Genomic DNA, 14,180 nt, shown 5'->3' with positions numbered 1-14,180 from the left:
TGATCTTGGCCCCACACAGGACATCACCCACACATAGGCTCCCTGCAGGCACAAGGCGGGGCAGAAGGACCCCTGCCTAGGGCTTATGGCAGGCATCTCCATGGCAATACTGGAGTGGCACAAATGGAGTGCCCCCCCCCCCCCCGCAGCTGCAGGGACTCAGGGAAGAGCTGTGGGGCTAGCAGCCCACACACATCCGCACCACGCTCCCCCCCCAAGGCAAGCAGGCAGAAACACATGCCCAGGTAGCTCCTGGTTTTCTGCTTTTCTGTTCCTTCCTGGTGCCACAGGACATAGAACAGTTTTATGGTCACTCTCCCATTTCTTCATGTCCTCAACAGCGGCGGAATAAGTGAGGGCGCACTCCCCCCTGCACCAGTCCCCACTGGGATCCCCGGTTCAGGTGGGCCTGCGTGGGGGCGCATCTGGAGCTGAGCGCTAGGTGTGTCTGGAGGAGGGTGCTGCCTTGGGTGAGCAAGTCTGAGGATCTGAGTGCAGACGGCCGGGTGTGACTTTCAGTTCTGTGGCTTTTTTAAGGGAGGTCTTGGCCCAGGCTGAGTGTAGGGGTGTAGTTGGATTTGAGGGTCACACAGTTGACTGAGGTTGTGGCGGAACCAAAGTATGGGCTGGGGCCGGTTTGGGGTCGCTGTGTTGCAGAGCCTGGAGCCCGGTGGACTGTGGAGGGCGGTGCGGCGCGTGAGTGTCCCGCGGGAAGGCGGGTTGGTCTGTGGGGAGCTGTAAGGGGCCCTGTGTGGGAGTCTGGGGCTGTGTTGCTCCTCTAGGAGGCCTGTGGGAGCGTCTTGGGGGGGGTGCAGTGTGTGCAGGGCACCTAGCTCCGCCTTGCGTGCGGGGGAGGGGGGCGAACAGCCTTCCCCGCCCCTCGAGGGACCGGCCCCACCCACATTCCAGAGAGGTTAGGGGTGCCCGCTCCGACCTGTGACCCCGGTCGGAGCCCACTCCCTCAGTCCTGGGCATCCAACGCAGCAGCAGCTGACTCTAGTGAGGGGCGGGAAGGCGGAGGTGGAAGCTGGAATGTGTGCCGGGGGTGAGGGAGGGGGCCCCCAGAGAGGGGGCGGAAGTGGGGGAGGGGCTGGTGGGACAGAGACCGGAAGAAAATAGAGGGAGACTCAGACTGGAACAGAGACTGAGGAAGGCAAAAAGAAAGGGAAACGGAAGGTGGCGACGAAGACAGAGAAAGTAGACACAGGACACGGCAGAGAAGAGGAGAGAGAGCACGGCAGACACCGAGGTAGCTGGCCAAGGACCAGGGGAGCAGGACTTCAGGTGACAGTGACCCCGTACCCACCCATGAGCCGGGCTGCTCATCTGTCCCGAGTGACACCAGAAGCACCCGGTCCTCTGCCCTCCCAGGGCTGGGTGGCCGTGGGTGGGGCTGGAGTCAAGACTAAAGGGTTGGGCCCCAGCGCCCTCGGCTTGATAACTCCCATTCCCAAGGCGCCTGGAGAAGAGGGCGGGGTCCCACCAAGCCCAGTGGAGGTGGCTATGCCTGGGGCACTCGTCGAGTGCTGGGGGTGCTGCTCGCCCCAGTGGCACATCTCACTCCCATCTCCGCAGAGGACTCTGGGCTAGGGGCCTGGCTCCTCCCTGCTGTACTCCTCAAGAGACCCCCTGCGGCCTTTGGCATTTCAAAACCTTGCAGCCAGCCCCAGTAACCTATTTGGCCACCCCCAGAGGACTCTGGCCTCAAGCAGAAAGCCGTGACCCCAGTGACCTTCTGCCCGCCCACAGCGGCCTCATCACCCCAGGAGCACAGCTCACTTGTGAGCCACCACCTGGAGTCAAGGCCCCACATCCCGGATACCACGCCTGTCCACACTGCCAGCCCTGACCCTGATGTGTCTCGAGCTCTCAGCGTTGGATCAGTGGTCTGGCTCACATCCTCTCCAGCTGACAAAGCCCACCCTGTACACGCTGACTGGTGCCTTCTCTGAGTGACTCCTGGTCACAGCCCAATCTGAGCCACAGCCAGGCAGCGACATGCACTTCCTGCCCCCCCAATCTCTCCCTCTTGGGTTTTCAGCAATCCCTGCTCCTGGCCCAGAGGTTCACCAGGCGTCAGGTGCTCATAGGGGCACTTTCTTCCAATCTCCCAGCTCCCTGTAGCCCCCTTGCCAACCTCGCTGTGAACCAGAGGTCCCCTTTACACAAGGCTCCATCAGTCACTCCTCAGGCTTCACCTCTAAGCCCAGGCCCACCATCCAGCTACCTCATGATGTTCCGGTCTCTGCTCCCTCTCCTGCACCTGCTCCCTGGTTCTATCTCATCTTCGAAACTACAGACTTGGAGAATCACCCTTTTGGGTCCTTGGCCTTTCGTTTTTTGGTCCTCCAACCTGATTTCCCGGCTACTCCCCAGATGCACCTGCTTTCAAATCTCCGGGTCTTTGCACACGCCGTGGTCCCTACCTGGCGCACCCATTCCCTCTTCCTCTATTTAACAAACTCCTAATCCTTTGGTAAAGCCTCGAAGTGCCCTTCTCCCGCTGGTTTCCGGCGTTTTCCCAGCGTGGGAGCTGCACTGCTCTCCCAACCGTGGGGTTGCGCACACGGGGTCATCGGGGAGGGGCAACGGGCAATGCGTGGGCGTGGAAGGAGGGGAGCACGCGTGCTGCAAGCCGGGGCAGGGGGGGTGCCCACGTGCTGCGCCTCCAGGTGCACCCCCTTTTCTGTCCAGGCGTAGCCACCGCAAACTTACGGCCACAGGGAGAGGGGGCCAAACGCCTCCGCGCCGCGCTTGCGTACTCAGCTAGGCCATGCAGCAGTCCCGCCTCCGGCGTCAACACCGCGCTGCTATTGGGGCGTGCATAGGTGCCAACGGGGCGGCTACTAATGAAGCGTCCCCTGGGGTGGGCGGGGTCTGAGCCTCTTGACGCGCGGACGGGGGCGGGAAGGGAGCCCTCCCCGCGGTGACGTCAGGCTCGTTTCGCGGCACGTTGCCCTGGAAACCGCATTTCCATCCCTGTGGGTTTCCGGGGGCCGCCTCCTCCCATTCAGCTTTTTCCTCTTGGGGGGAGGGGGCGGTGCAGGGCCGGCCCCGCCCCTTGCGGTCCCGGCAACCCCCTCCCCCCCCCCCCCCCCCCCGCCTCAGTTTAGCTTTCCGTGCCTCCCACGCCCGCGTGGTCTGGGCTGCCGACCCTCCGTCTGCTGCACCCTGTCTCAGACATGCACCCTTACCCCCACCCCCTGCAGGTGTGTACGCAGCCCCCTACGCAGGACTCTGCTCTCGTATCCCCAGGCAGGGCCGTGACCCTCCCAACCCTGGGCTGTACGCCAGGCAGCGCCCTGAGGGGTGGATTCCGGGCAGCAGAACAAGTGCCCCCCGCCCTGTGGTGTGCAGACACAGCCCTGTGATTCAGCGGGTTTCTCAGTCGGCACCCTCCTTCCGCATCCCCCACCCAGCTCTGTGGCGGTCACCTGGGTCACAGCCCTAGGCCCTCACCCCTGGCCCAGCTGCGTGGGCGGGGGTTCCACCTGAGCTATCCCACCCACGCTTCCACCACCCGCGGGGACATTTGCACCGTTGACACTGGAGGGATCAGCGTGACCTGGGCACCCTACCTTCCTGCCATGGGCAAGCGAGAGATAATTTGGGGGTGACTGGGTGGTGGGAGGGCCGAAGGGCCTCTACAAGACGCTCCCACGCCACTCCTGGGAGGAGGCCTCTTTTCCCTCCCCCTGGAGTCCCTGGAGCTGGGGCTTGGCCATCAGAAATTGGCTTGAGGTGGTAGTCACTAATTTCACAATCATCCTCAGTCTTCTGGGGTATATGATGCTTCTCTCTGGGCCTCGGTTTTCTCATGTATCAAATGGGAGTGTAATTAGTTTTCTTAGATGTCAGTATTTGTTAAGTGAGGAAATCCATGTAAAATGACTTTAAATATTACAAAGTGGATGAAGGTGGGACCCCAGAGGATTGGCCCCCTAACCGGGCCCTCCGGGGCCCCAGGGGGTAGGGTGGGAAACGCAGACTGAGGAAGTTCCCAAGTGGAGCAGGGGTAGCTGGGAGAGAGGTGTTCTTGGGTAGGGCACGGCCTGGAGGCTCAGTGCATGCTGGTCAAGGCTGGGGAGCACTGGAATGCAAGGCCAGGGTGAGGCTAGAGGGAAGAGTCGACCCAGGGCCAGATCAAGCCTGGAGGCCTTGAACACCAGCCCCATGTCCCCCACCTTCCCATGGGAATCACAGAGTCGCTACTGGAAAGGACTGGGGCCTCTGGAAGCCTGGCACCAGGAAATGGGCCCTGATGGCAACCTGGGAGGGGCGTCTGGTCAGGGGCACACCAGAGCTGGGAGCCGAGGGCGGAAGCCCCACGCAGAAAGCAGGCAGCTTGTGCCCACACCCTGCAGGACTTCCGGCCTTGGGTACCGGGAAGTGGCCTCCTCCTCCCTCCCCTGCTGGGGAGGCTTCCTGCCCACCCTCACGCCCAAGCGAGTGAGGGGATCTGGTCCGGGACGTAACCCACCCTTTTACACTGGGACCCACCTTACACTACGAGGTGGTGGGAGAGCCCAGTATCCCACCCTAGGTCCCTCCTCGTAGACAACCCCCCCACCATACCACTCACAGGCCTGTAAGACCACCCCTTGGACCAGAACCCCCTACCAGGGGAGCAGGCGGGACATTCACTCGTGTTTCATTTTCTGTTTATTACTTGAAATCACGGTGTTTTGTTTTCTTTTCCAATTTTGTTTTCATACAGGAAACTCACGCAAGGTGCCAGGACACCTCACGGCCCGACCCCACCCCCAGGGCAGGTAATGCTTTCTTGGGGGGGGCCCTGGAGAGGGCAGCGGAGTGGGAGGGGCCGGTTCCTGCCTGGGGCCTCCACCCTCAGACCCAAGGAGGCACAGACATTATTTAAAAATCGTTAAAAAAAACAAAAGAAAACACACATTTAAATAGGTATCCAAGACAGTTCTTCAAAAACAAACCCGCCCCTTTTTTCTTTTGAAAATGAAAACAAATCCTGGAATCCCTAATCCTGACCCCTCCCTGCCCACCCCCCACAAAAAAATTTACAGAGCTACAGTTAACAATGATGTTCACATCTGAAACCATTAACTTTAAACACATAATGGGGAGAGAGGTGAGGACCTGGGGTTCACCTACAAGTAGGACAGAGGGGAACAGGCAGGGAGTGGGGTGTCGCGCAGGACAGACAGGTGGGGCCAGGACAAGACAGGTGTGTGGGGAAGGCCCAAACATCTCCAATTATCAGTAAAAAAAAAAAAAAAAAAAAAGTGAATGAAAAACTCCACCCCCATTAAAATGGCCCCAATAGGGGGTGTGTGTGTGTGTCTGTCTGCTGTGGGGGCCAAAGACCCCTGGGGTATGGGCATGAGTGGGGAGGTTCCAAATTAGACCAGCAGCGAACCCCCCCAGGGGTTAATGCTACACAGCGTTGCCCCTACTGGGGGATTCACAGCTCAGCACCCCCTCCCCTCCTGGCTGCTGGAGGGCCCCCCCAGACAGCCCACAGGCCCAGATCCCTCAAGTTGGGCCTGAAAGGAGGGCTGGGGGGAATCTCCCCCAGCCCCCAGCCATTTTTCTCCTGATGTTTCAAGAGATTCCCAACCACTATTGGCTCAGTCAGAAAATTAAGTCTATAAATACCCCCAAGCTCAGAAAAAATAAAAGGGGTGGGGTGGGATGGTGGCGTTGGAGGAAATCGCACAGTGCGTGGCCTGCGAAGGCTGACAACAGGTCTGTTCCCCTCCCTCCCTTTCCTTTCCTGATAGGAAAGGGTCCCACACCCCTACCCGGACCCCAAGGCAGGCTCTGGCCCAGCCTGTCCCCTGAAACAGCTTTTCTTTTCCAGGAAAACAGAAAACCAAGAAAATAGTACAGAAGCGGAAGAGAAACAGCCCCTAGTTGGTGCCCCTGTGGTGTTTAGAGCCCCGTGGGCCCTGCTGGCTGGAGGGAGGCCTGAGTTTGCAGTGGGGGTTCTCTCGGTGGTCCCCTCCTGTCTGTAAAGTGCATGTGAGGCATCTCCATTGTGACTTAAACCTGAAGAGGGTGCGGGAGCCAGCGGAAAAGGGGTGGGGGCGGCTTCCTCATCTCTGCTCTGAACCATCTGGAAAGACTGCTACATATTTGGAGCTTGGGAAGGTGGGCGGGGAAGGACCCAGCGTGGAGGGCGGGGTGACAGAGGAAGAGGTGGGGAGGTGTGAGCTGAACCGAGGAGGCAGGAACACAACGCAAGGCCACGGAGTTTGGAAAACCATGGTGAGAAATGAAATTTTAAAAAAACCCCGAAGGATGCTGGACAGGGTGGGAGGGGCCTCCTGTGGCGCCCACCGCCTGCCTTCCTGCCCTCCTGCGCGGGGCAACGCTCTCAGCCATCCTGCGCTGGGGCGGACGCCATGGTTCCTAGGCCACCACGAACTCTGACTTGAGGTCTGGGTTGACTTCTGGCTTCCACACGGAGTCCTCGAAGTCAAGGCCCAAGCCTGCGGCTTCACTGGGGCCACCGCCGCCGCCTCCGCCTCCACCGTCGCTGCGACCCACCTTACGGCTGGGTGGCCAGTGGTAGGGGCCTCGGGCGTCGCGTCGGGCCTTCCTACGGAGCCTTTTCTGCTGGAGCAGCAGCTGCAGGCGTTCCACCTTGCAGCGGGTGGCCCGGTTTTCTGTCTGCCGCAGCCGGTCCCCTGCATAGAAAGCAGTGACCATGAACCCCCTGGGAAAGGCCGGAACCCCCAAACGCGAGGACCTCAAGCAAATGCCCCCAAACGATAGGCACAGTGAGGGGAGCCGTCAAGTGTCCACTGAATGAATGTCCATGGCCCCCTGGGAGCTGTGGGTTTATTAAAACTTGTTTCCGCATCTACTACGCCAGCTACCTCTGAGTATGCAAGGGTAGGGTCACATCCAAGACAGGCACTCAGGACAGTGCCACCGCATGGACTGAATTAACTGCAGCTTGAGCCCTTCTGGCTGCTTCTGTAACCGAGGACAGGCACGCAGGCTTAGACCTCAGTTTCCCCTTTATGGCCTGGGCTGGGGGCCCTGCCAGATAGAGCAGGGTCACTGTTCCTCACGACTCTGGATTTATGGGAATAACCAGGTTGAGGGGTACAGGGGCTGTCCAGAAGGAGTGGAAGCTGGGCCCCCTCCTCAGCCTCGCTCAGTCATTCATAGAGGCCCCACCTGCCATCTGGTGAGAGTACCCTGGCGGGGGGAGAGGAGGAAGTGAGGATGGACCCCCCTCAGAGGGCACAAGGACACTTTGTGCCCCAACACACACGCTCCCTTCTCTTCAGGCTCTTCCAGAGTAGGGCCAGCAGCAGCTGGTGGCTCCCCCTTCCTGTAGTGGGTCAGCTGCTCTGAGCTGCACACAGAGGGACCTTGAGTGGTGAGGACGGGCGGATACTCACCGGGGGGCTTGCCCATGCGGGCCTGGCTCACGGAGGTCGAGGCTGCCAGCTTCTCACAGGAGGTAGTTTTGGGGGTGAGGTCTGGGGCAGGCGAGGCGGGCGTGCACTGGGCATGGCAGCGCAGCTGGGTCAGGGACGGGGGCATGCCCTGGTAGTGCCGCGTGGCACTCAGGAGGTCATTGAGGATCTGCAGGATCGTGCCAATGTCACGCCGCGGCCGTCCGCTGCTGTCCTGGCAGTTGGGGTGCAGTGTGCCTGCAAGAGATAGGATGTGTTAGTGAATGCCCAATGGGTAGGACCCCAGGGTGGGATGGTGTGTCCCACCCCTGGCGTTTGTGCATGTGACCACTGCTGGGACACACATGGGAGCTATGACACCTACCAGAGAAGGTCCCTGAGAAGACCCCTGGGGCGTGGTTCACGAAGCTCTCGATAACGGCGCCCGGTTTGCGGGAGCGGGAGGTGGGGCTGCCCGCAGGGGTGGACGTGGGGCTGGGCCCGGCATTGGCAGAGGAGGAACAGTCCATCTGCTGATGGGGGAGGGAGGTATGTGAGCTCAGGGTTCAAGTTCAGAGTCCAGGGATCACCCACCAGCCCAGGATCCAGGAATGGCCCTTGATACAAAGGATGCAGTGGGTGCTGCGAGTCCTTGCCACACCCAGCTGTCTAAGGACAGCTGGCCCTTGGGTTCCCAGGATAAGCCCTCCCAAGACTCACCTCGGTGCACGTGCTGGGGGCCGAGTGGGATCGGAAGGAGCCGGCTGTGACAGGTGAGGGGGATGCAGGGGCAGGGCTGGTGGATACTGGGGGGACACGGGCAGCACCGGACACTGGCCGGCAGGGAGAGGACATGGGGGTGGTCATGCTGGGGTCTCCGCGAGCAGCAGCGGCCGCAGCGGCTGCAGCAGCCAACACATGGCGGTGCTGCAGCGGGGCGTGCTGGGCGGCGAGCTGAAGCTGCACAAACATCATGTGGTCCCCCACTCGGAGCGCCAGGGTCAGCGGTGAGCGGCCGGACAAGAAGTCACTGACCTGCGGAGAGCAGCCCATCAGCCCTGGGGCCCAGCCCTCGGCGCCCCCAGCCCGACCCGGCCCAGCCCCCCATGCTGTGTGACCTGGGGCCTCTCGCCGCCCCTCTCTGGGCTCTGGGGTCCCTGTCGGTGCCACGGACGCTTAAATAAAATGAATCGGTATTTCCGGAAGCCGCCTCCGCCAGGCCGGCCCGGCCCGGGTGCCGCTGGGGGCTGTGGGGGACAGAGGCAGGTCAGACGGGGGGCCTGGTCCTCCCTGGCCAGCTTGGTTCTTTCAAGGGGAAACTGAGGCCAGAGGGGGCGGGGCCCAGCCAGCTGTCACTGCCCTCCAGTAACCCTCACCATTGTCCCCACCCTCAGGCCTTCAGATCCTCTCTGCCTGTAAATATGGCAAAAAGCACCTATCTCAGGCCCCTTCCTACTTAAGGCACCAGGCGGGCAGTGAGTGGGTGGAATTCCTGGACAAATTCTTCTTCCTAACCTTTGCTTTCTCAAGATAAATATTTATCTGTCCTGGGTGAGGCGGAGCCTGAGGGAAACGCACTGCTGCGGGAGAGGGGCCCTGACAGATTCCCTGGGGCCTGGGTCCCCAGGGGCCTCAACACAGCCCACACAAACATGAACCATCCAATCGTGGCCCCCCTGCACAGAGGGTGTGGGGTGCATCTGACCCCCGTCTGACTGGGGCCTGGCCAGTGCGGAGCCAGGAGGGGGGAGGGGGGCGACGCGGAGGTTTCTGAGAAGTGACACAGGCCTGGATGACTCAGAACCACCGCCTCCCAGTTCTCTGCTAGCAGCGGCTGGTGGAGTAACCTCTGCTTGGGGGCTTCAGGGAGGAGGTGAGGAAGGCAGGCAGAGGGACCTTGAGTGGTGCGGACCCACCCCCCAGTCCACTATGCACGACCCTCCAGCCCCAGAAATGCCCCTTGCATGAAGGGCCCGAGGTGGCTCCCCAGAGCAGCCAGGGTATCCCCCCCCACTCCCACAACTTCCTCCCTGGGGAGGGCCAACGGGCAGGCATGACTCGGTGCCAGGCAGGGAGCAGCCCTGGGAGCCCAGTTGCTCCGCCCAGCGCCCCCATCTCCCTCCTGACGCAGGCACCCAGAGGCGGATGTGAACCAAACACACCCCAGCCCCCCTGCCAACCGCAGCCCCCCCCCAAGGAGCTTAGTTCACATCTGCCCCAGGAAATCAGGAGCCCCGACCTGGATCCCGGACCCCCACTCTCCTCCCACCCCACCACCCCTCCTAATGGGAGACCACCCAGCTCCTGCCACCCCCTCGCCCCCTCCTCCACACTAGGCACTAGCTGGCTGGTGAGGGCAGGATGCTACACGTCGGGGAGGGGGTGAGGGCCTCGGGCAGGAGGAAGGGAAGCGGCTAAGCAGGTTTCCTGCGGCCAGCCCAGCCCAGCCCAGTCAGGGAGGCCAGGAACCTGCCCACCCCCTTGCTGGGGCGGGCAGCAGCCTGCTTCCCCCACCCTGGCAGCAGGCGGATAGCTAAGGCCTGTGTCACTCTCCTGGGAGGAGGGTTCCGCCGCCAGAAAAATGAGGAAAGCAGGGGAAGAAGAAAAAAAAAAAAGGCTGCAACAAAACCGGGAACCCTGGTGTGGGCCAGCCCCAGCCTCCCTTCTCACCTCCCTCCTGGAGTTACTAAATATTTTCCTAACATCCTGTCTCTGAGGAGTGCTGGCCCTGGGGCTGGGTGCCCCCGTCCCCTCCCCCTTTTGGGGCAGAGAACAAAGACCAGAAAGAGTAGGGAAGGGTAACTCCCCACCCTCACAATGGGGTCACAAAGGAGTTTCACCCAGGCCAGCCCCTCCCTCCAGCAGAAATTTAAAAAAGATCACCCTGGGGAAACTTCATTGACCCTGGAGGGGGTTGCTCAGGGATGAAGGAGTGGGAGCTCGCGGGCCAAGGTCACCCCGCAGGCAGGCTTGTGAAAACTCACCCCCCCCCCAGGGTGGCCACCGTGGGAGAGAAGGCCCTCAAGGTCAGGTGGTGAGCGCTGGGGGGAGGAGGAAGAGGAAGCTGGGTGACCAGGCCAAGCTGGCACGCAGGCAGGGCGGCGCGTCCTGTCCCCTCCCCTCCCCTCCCCACAGGCCTCCTGGGAGCACAAACAACCCCAGGCTCCCCAGAGGAGCCTGGCACTAGGCCAGCTACCCCCTGGGCTATGAGGGGCAGTGCGGGTCTCACCTGGGTCTCCGTCAAGCTCTCCAGGGCCTGCATCACAGACTGTTCTGGCCTTGAAGCCTGAGACTACAAAGAGAGGGAGAAGAGACCCTGAGTGTGTGTTCCCAGCCTAGCCTGGGAACAAGGGCTGGGAGGGCCCTGCTAGCTGGGATGGGCTGCCCTGCAGGGCAAGGGGACCCAGAGGTGTATGATGAGGACTGTGCTGGCATGAAAGGGAGCTGCCTGCCCATGTTGGCACACTGCCCCAACCATTTACCATGAGGCCCGCCTCCACGGTGGGCACGAGAGTCAGCTTGCTGCCATCCCCCACGCCGAACTCCTGCAGCTTCCCCGAACTGAGCCGGCTGGGGGGGGGGGAGGAAGGAAGAGGGTGAGGCTACGGAGACAAGGCAAGGCCGCGGAAGCGGAGGCCGCGGGGGAGGCTCGTGCTCTGTGCTGGCTGGGGAGACAGGAGTCCTTCCACCCCCACCTCTTCGGTCCCCAGATTCAGGGCCCTGGAGTGGGGGATCACCGTCTGGCCGCGGGAACCCCTTGCTGACGGTTCAGACCCCTTCTCTTAAAGAACCCCCAACTCTAGACTGGGGCACCCCCCCTTTGCACCTCACCAAGGCACTTTTTCATCACCCGGGCCTCAGTGTGCCCCGTGCCATCCTCTCAGCCACCCCAAGGCCAACGCTGCCTATAATTCACGGACTCCGGCCCAGGGCTTCTCTTTGTGGGACCACAAGGCTTACTTAAGTCTATAGTGGCTTTGCCGGGCCGGGTTTCCCCTCCTCCCTCCCACCCTGGCGCAGGCCACCGCCGCCGTTGCTCAGACAAAGGAGACCCTCCCCCTCCTGCCCCTCCCCCAACGGGGCCCCTCCGCTGGGGATGGACACAGCGCGTCCCCGGAGGCCCGCGGGAGGAGGGCTCCCGGGCCTGGAGGCGATTTAAATACCACGGGGAGGGGGAGGCTGCGGGGAGCGCTCGGTGGAGAGAACAAAGGGGGGTAGAGAGATGCAAGTGCGGGGAAAGACAGCCAGACGCAGAGAGGGCCGCTAAGCAGATGCGGAAGCCGGCGAGGACCCAGGCAGAGGCAGCGGTCGCGCCCCCCACCCCCGCGCCGTCTCGGGACTCCTGCCTTTCGGCGAGAGGGGTCACCTAAGCCCCTCCCGGGGCGCCCTCGCAGCTGCCTTTGTGCAGCGACCCGGGAGGGGGAGGGGGAGGAGGCAAGCAAGGCCGAGCAGAGGGCGCCCGAGAGCGCGCGGCGCGCCCCCGCCCCCCGTCTGGCCGCCCCCTTCCTTCCCGGAGCGGCGCGCTCTTTGTTCCCGCCCGGAGGCCAGAGCCCGAGGGGGCGGCGTGCCCGGGGGTGGGGTGGGGCTCCAGAGCCTGGATGGCGCTTGGTACCTACGTGTCTTTGTGGAGCAAAGCCAGGCGCTCCTTGGGCACTTTGAGGCGCTGGGACAGCCGCTTGCGCAGCCCCTCCACCGTCTCGTCGGGGGGCACCGACAGCTCGTAGCGGGTGCCCGTCGTGCTGTGGATGGCCAGGCTCATGGGCGCCGCCTCGGCCGCGGGGCCCAGCTCGCAGGCACCACCGGGGGCCCCGCGCCGGCAGCTCCGGGCACCGCCGGGCTGCGGCTCCATCCCCGGCCCGCGCTGGGGGGCTGTGGTCCGCGGGGCGCCGCCAATCCTCGCCGCGCCTCGGGGCAGGGCGGGTGTTCCCCGAACCGGGGTCCTCGGAGCCCCTGGGGGCGGGGGACAGCGAGCGTCCCCTTCGAGAAGGTCCCAGAAATAGATGAAGAGTCAGAAATAAAAAATCCGAGTGGCTCTACGGGGTCGCGTCGGCTCGTCGGGGCGCCTTCCGGGGGTGGGGAATACCACTCGTGGCTCCTTTCAAGGGCGGGGGGCGGCGACCGAGACGCGGCAGTTCCGGGGGAGGGTCCCGGAGAAAGGGGCGCCCCTGACGGGCTGCGCTCGGTGCCGTCTGCCTCTCGGGCCGCGCTTCCCGGCGCGTGCCCTCCCTTAGCAACAGCCGCCGCCGCCGCCGCCGCTCGGAGGATCTGGGGGTGAAAGTAACAAGAAAAAAAAGTTATAATGTATCAACGTTCCAGGGGCGGGGCCGCCGCCCCCTCCCATTCACTACTTACTCCGCCGGCCTGCGCCGGCCAATCGTCGCGCGCCGAACGCCCAGTCGGCCGCAAGGATTGGCCAATGGGAACTGTCGCGGCGCTGCCCCACGTGGCCGCCGGGCCCGCCCCTCGCCCCGCCCCCGGCCGGGTGGCCAAGGGAAGCGCGGCGGGGGCGGGGCTGGCGCCGCTGAGGCCGGCCCCCGCACCCCCACCCGCGCCGGGGGCCATTCATAAGGCCCGGCGCCCGCAACAAAGGGCTTGTGGCCGGGAAGGGTGCGGGGCTCTGGCCCCGGGCGGCGTGGCGTGGGGGCGGGTATTATCCCCGCACCGTGAGGGACAAGAAGCCGCAGGGCCTTCCACCCGCGCTAGTCCGAGAAGCCACAGCGAGCGGAAGCGGGAGGCAATCCCCGCGCCTCGTGGCCGGGCTCTGGCTTGGCTGCTTGCAGGAAGGTCGGCCTAGCGGGCGCCCCTACCCTGGGGCTCGATGACCCGGCGAGAGGTGGGGCTGAGGACGAGGCAAGCATCCCGGTGACGTGACCAGTGCCGGGAGGGCCCCTCCCGCGCCGGTGCCACCTCGCGCCCCACACCCGTCCCGCGGGCCGGACCCGCTTCCCGAGTCGCACCCTCCCGAGTCGTGACGTGACGCCGCGTCCCTGGCTGCGCCCGCGCGCGCGCCACTCCGCTCGGGGCTGCGGTGAGTCAGCAGCGCCGGCGCGCCCTCTGCCGGCCACACCCGGAAGCGCTGCCCGGACTCTCGGGGAGAGGCGCCGAGGCTGCCCAGGGCAGGGGCGAAGCCGACCCACTGCAGGCGTGGGGAGAACCTCGCTAAGAGTGTGAAGCTTCTAAATCAGGGGACTGGGGCCGTACATCTGGGGAAACTGAGGCTGGAACCGCAACTAGCTCAAGGTCAATACAGGGAGGGGGAGTGCCCGGGGGGCGGGGCGGGGGCTGAGGTCTTGCCACCGGGGTTCTGGCTGCGCCTTGGCCCCTCCCATTCCACGCCCCGGGGGGGGGGGCTCTCCAGAGCTGGAGACTCCTGAACCCTGCCTGCCTCAAGAACAAAGAAAAGTGGGACACCCTTAAGAGCGTAGAGTAGGGAACCTCTCCTTGGCCCGCGATGTCCCGCCCACAACTCACCGGGCGCGGCCAGTCCGAGGTCCCAACAGTCCTGAATGTACCCGCGTCCAGCACGAGTGCGCGGTGGCGGGGTAGATGTGGGGCCGAGCGAGCCGCCCCGAGCCTTTATCCGCGCCGCCTTCCCTGGGGTGGAGTTTGGGCGGGCAGGGGGCGGGGGGGCCGGGCGGGTGGTGACGCAGGCCGGCCCCCGCCCCTGCCCGCCGGCCAGGGCCCTGGGGCGCCTCCCGGCCTGACCATTTGCCCATAAATGAGGGCGCTCCTTGAATGCTGCTGAACCCCGGGTCTCCGTCGGCCGCGCTGTCTACTCGGGAGCATCCCTAG

The 14,180-nt window shown here is 63.8% G+C and overlaps 1 protein-coding gene across 5 annotated transcripts; it reads right to left on the bottom strand.

The window, feature by feature from the left end:
- Positions 1-4,644: 4,644 nt before the first annotated feature.
- Positions 4,645-13,963, bottom strand: MIDN (midnolin). Of its 5 annotated transcripts, none has more exons than XM_081075513.1 (9): positions 13,860-13,963; positions 12,005-12,653; positions 10,871-10,958; positions 10,618-10,680; positions 8,507-8,635; positions 8,109-8,423; positions 7,774-7,921; positions 7,392-7,646; positions 4,645-6,665 (listed from the first exon to the last, which is right to left on the bottom strand). In XM_081075513.1, exons 2-9 carry the CDS (start codon positions 12,235-12,237, stop codon positions 6,388-6,390), a joined length of 1,509 nt encoding a protein of 502 aa, XP_080931639.1. In that variant the 5' UTR covers positions 12,238-12,653; positions 13,860-13,963; the 3' UTR covers positions 4,645-6,387. The 5 variants fall into 5 exon arrangements, with proteins under 5 accessions (XP_080931639.1, XP_080931641.1, XP_080931640.1 ...); XM_081075515.1 differs by having other exon boundaries at positions 7,774-7,918; XM_081075514.1 differs by lacking the exon at positions 13,860-13,963 and adding an exon at positions 12,741-12,842.
- Positions 13,964-14,180: the final 217 nt, after the last annotated feature.

The sequence above is a fragment of the Rhinolophus hipposideros genome (genome assembly GCF_964194185.1).
Source record: "Rhinolophus hipposideros genome assembly, chromosome: 16".
Classification (NCBI taxonomy): Eukaryota; Metazoa; Chordata; class Mammalia; order Chiroptera; family Rhinolophidae; genus Rhinolophus; species Rhinolophus hipposideros.
This window is presented reverse-complemented; position numbering and strand designations above follow the sequence as displayed.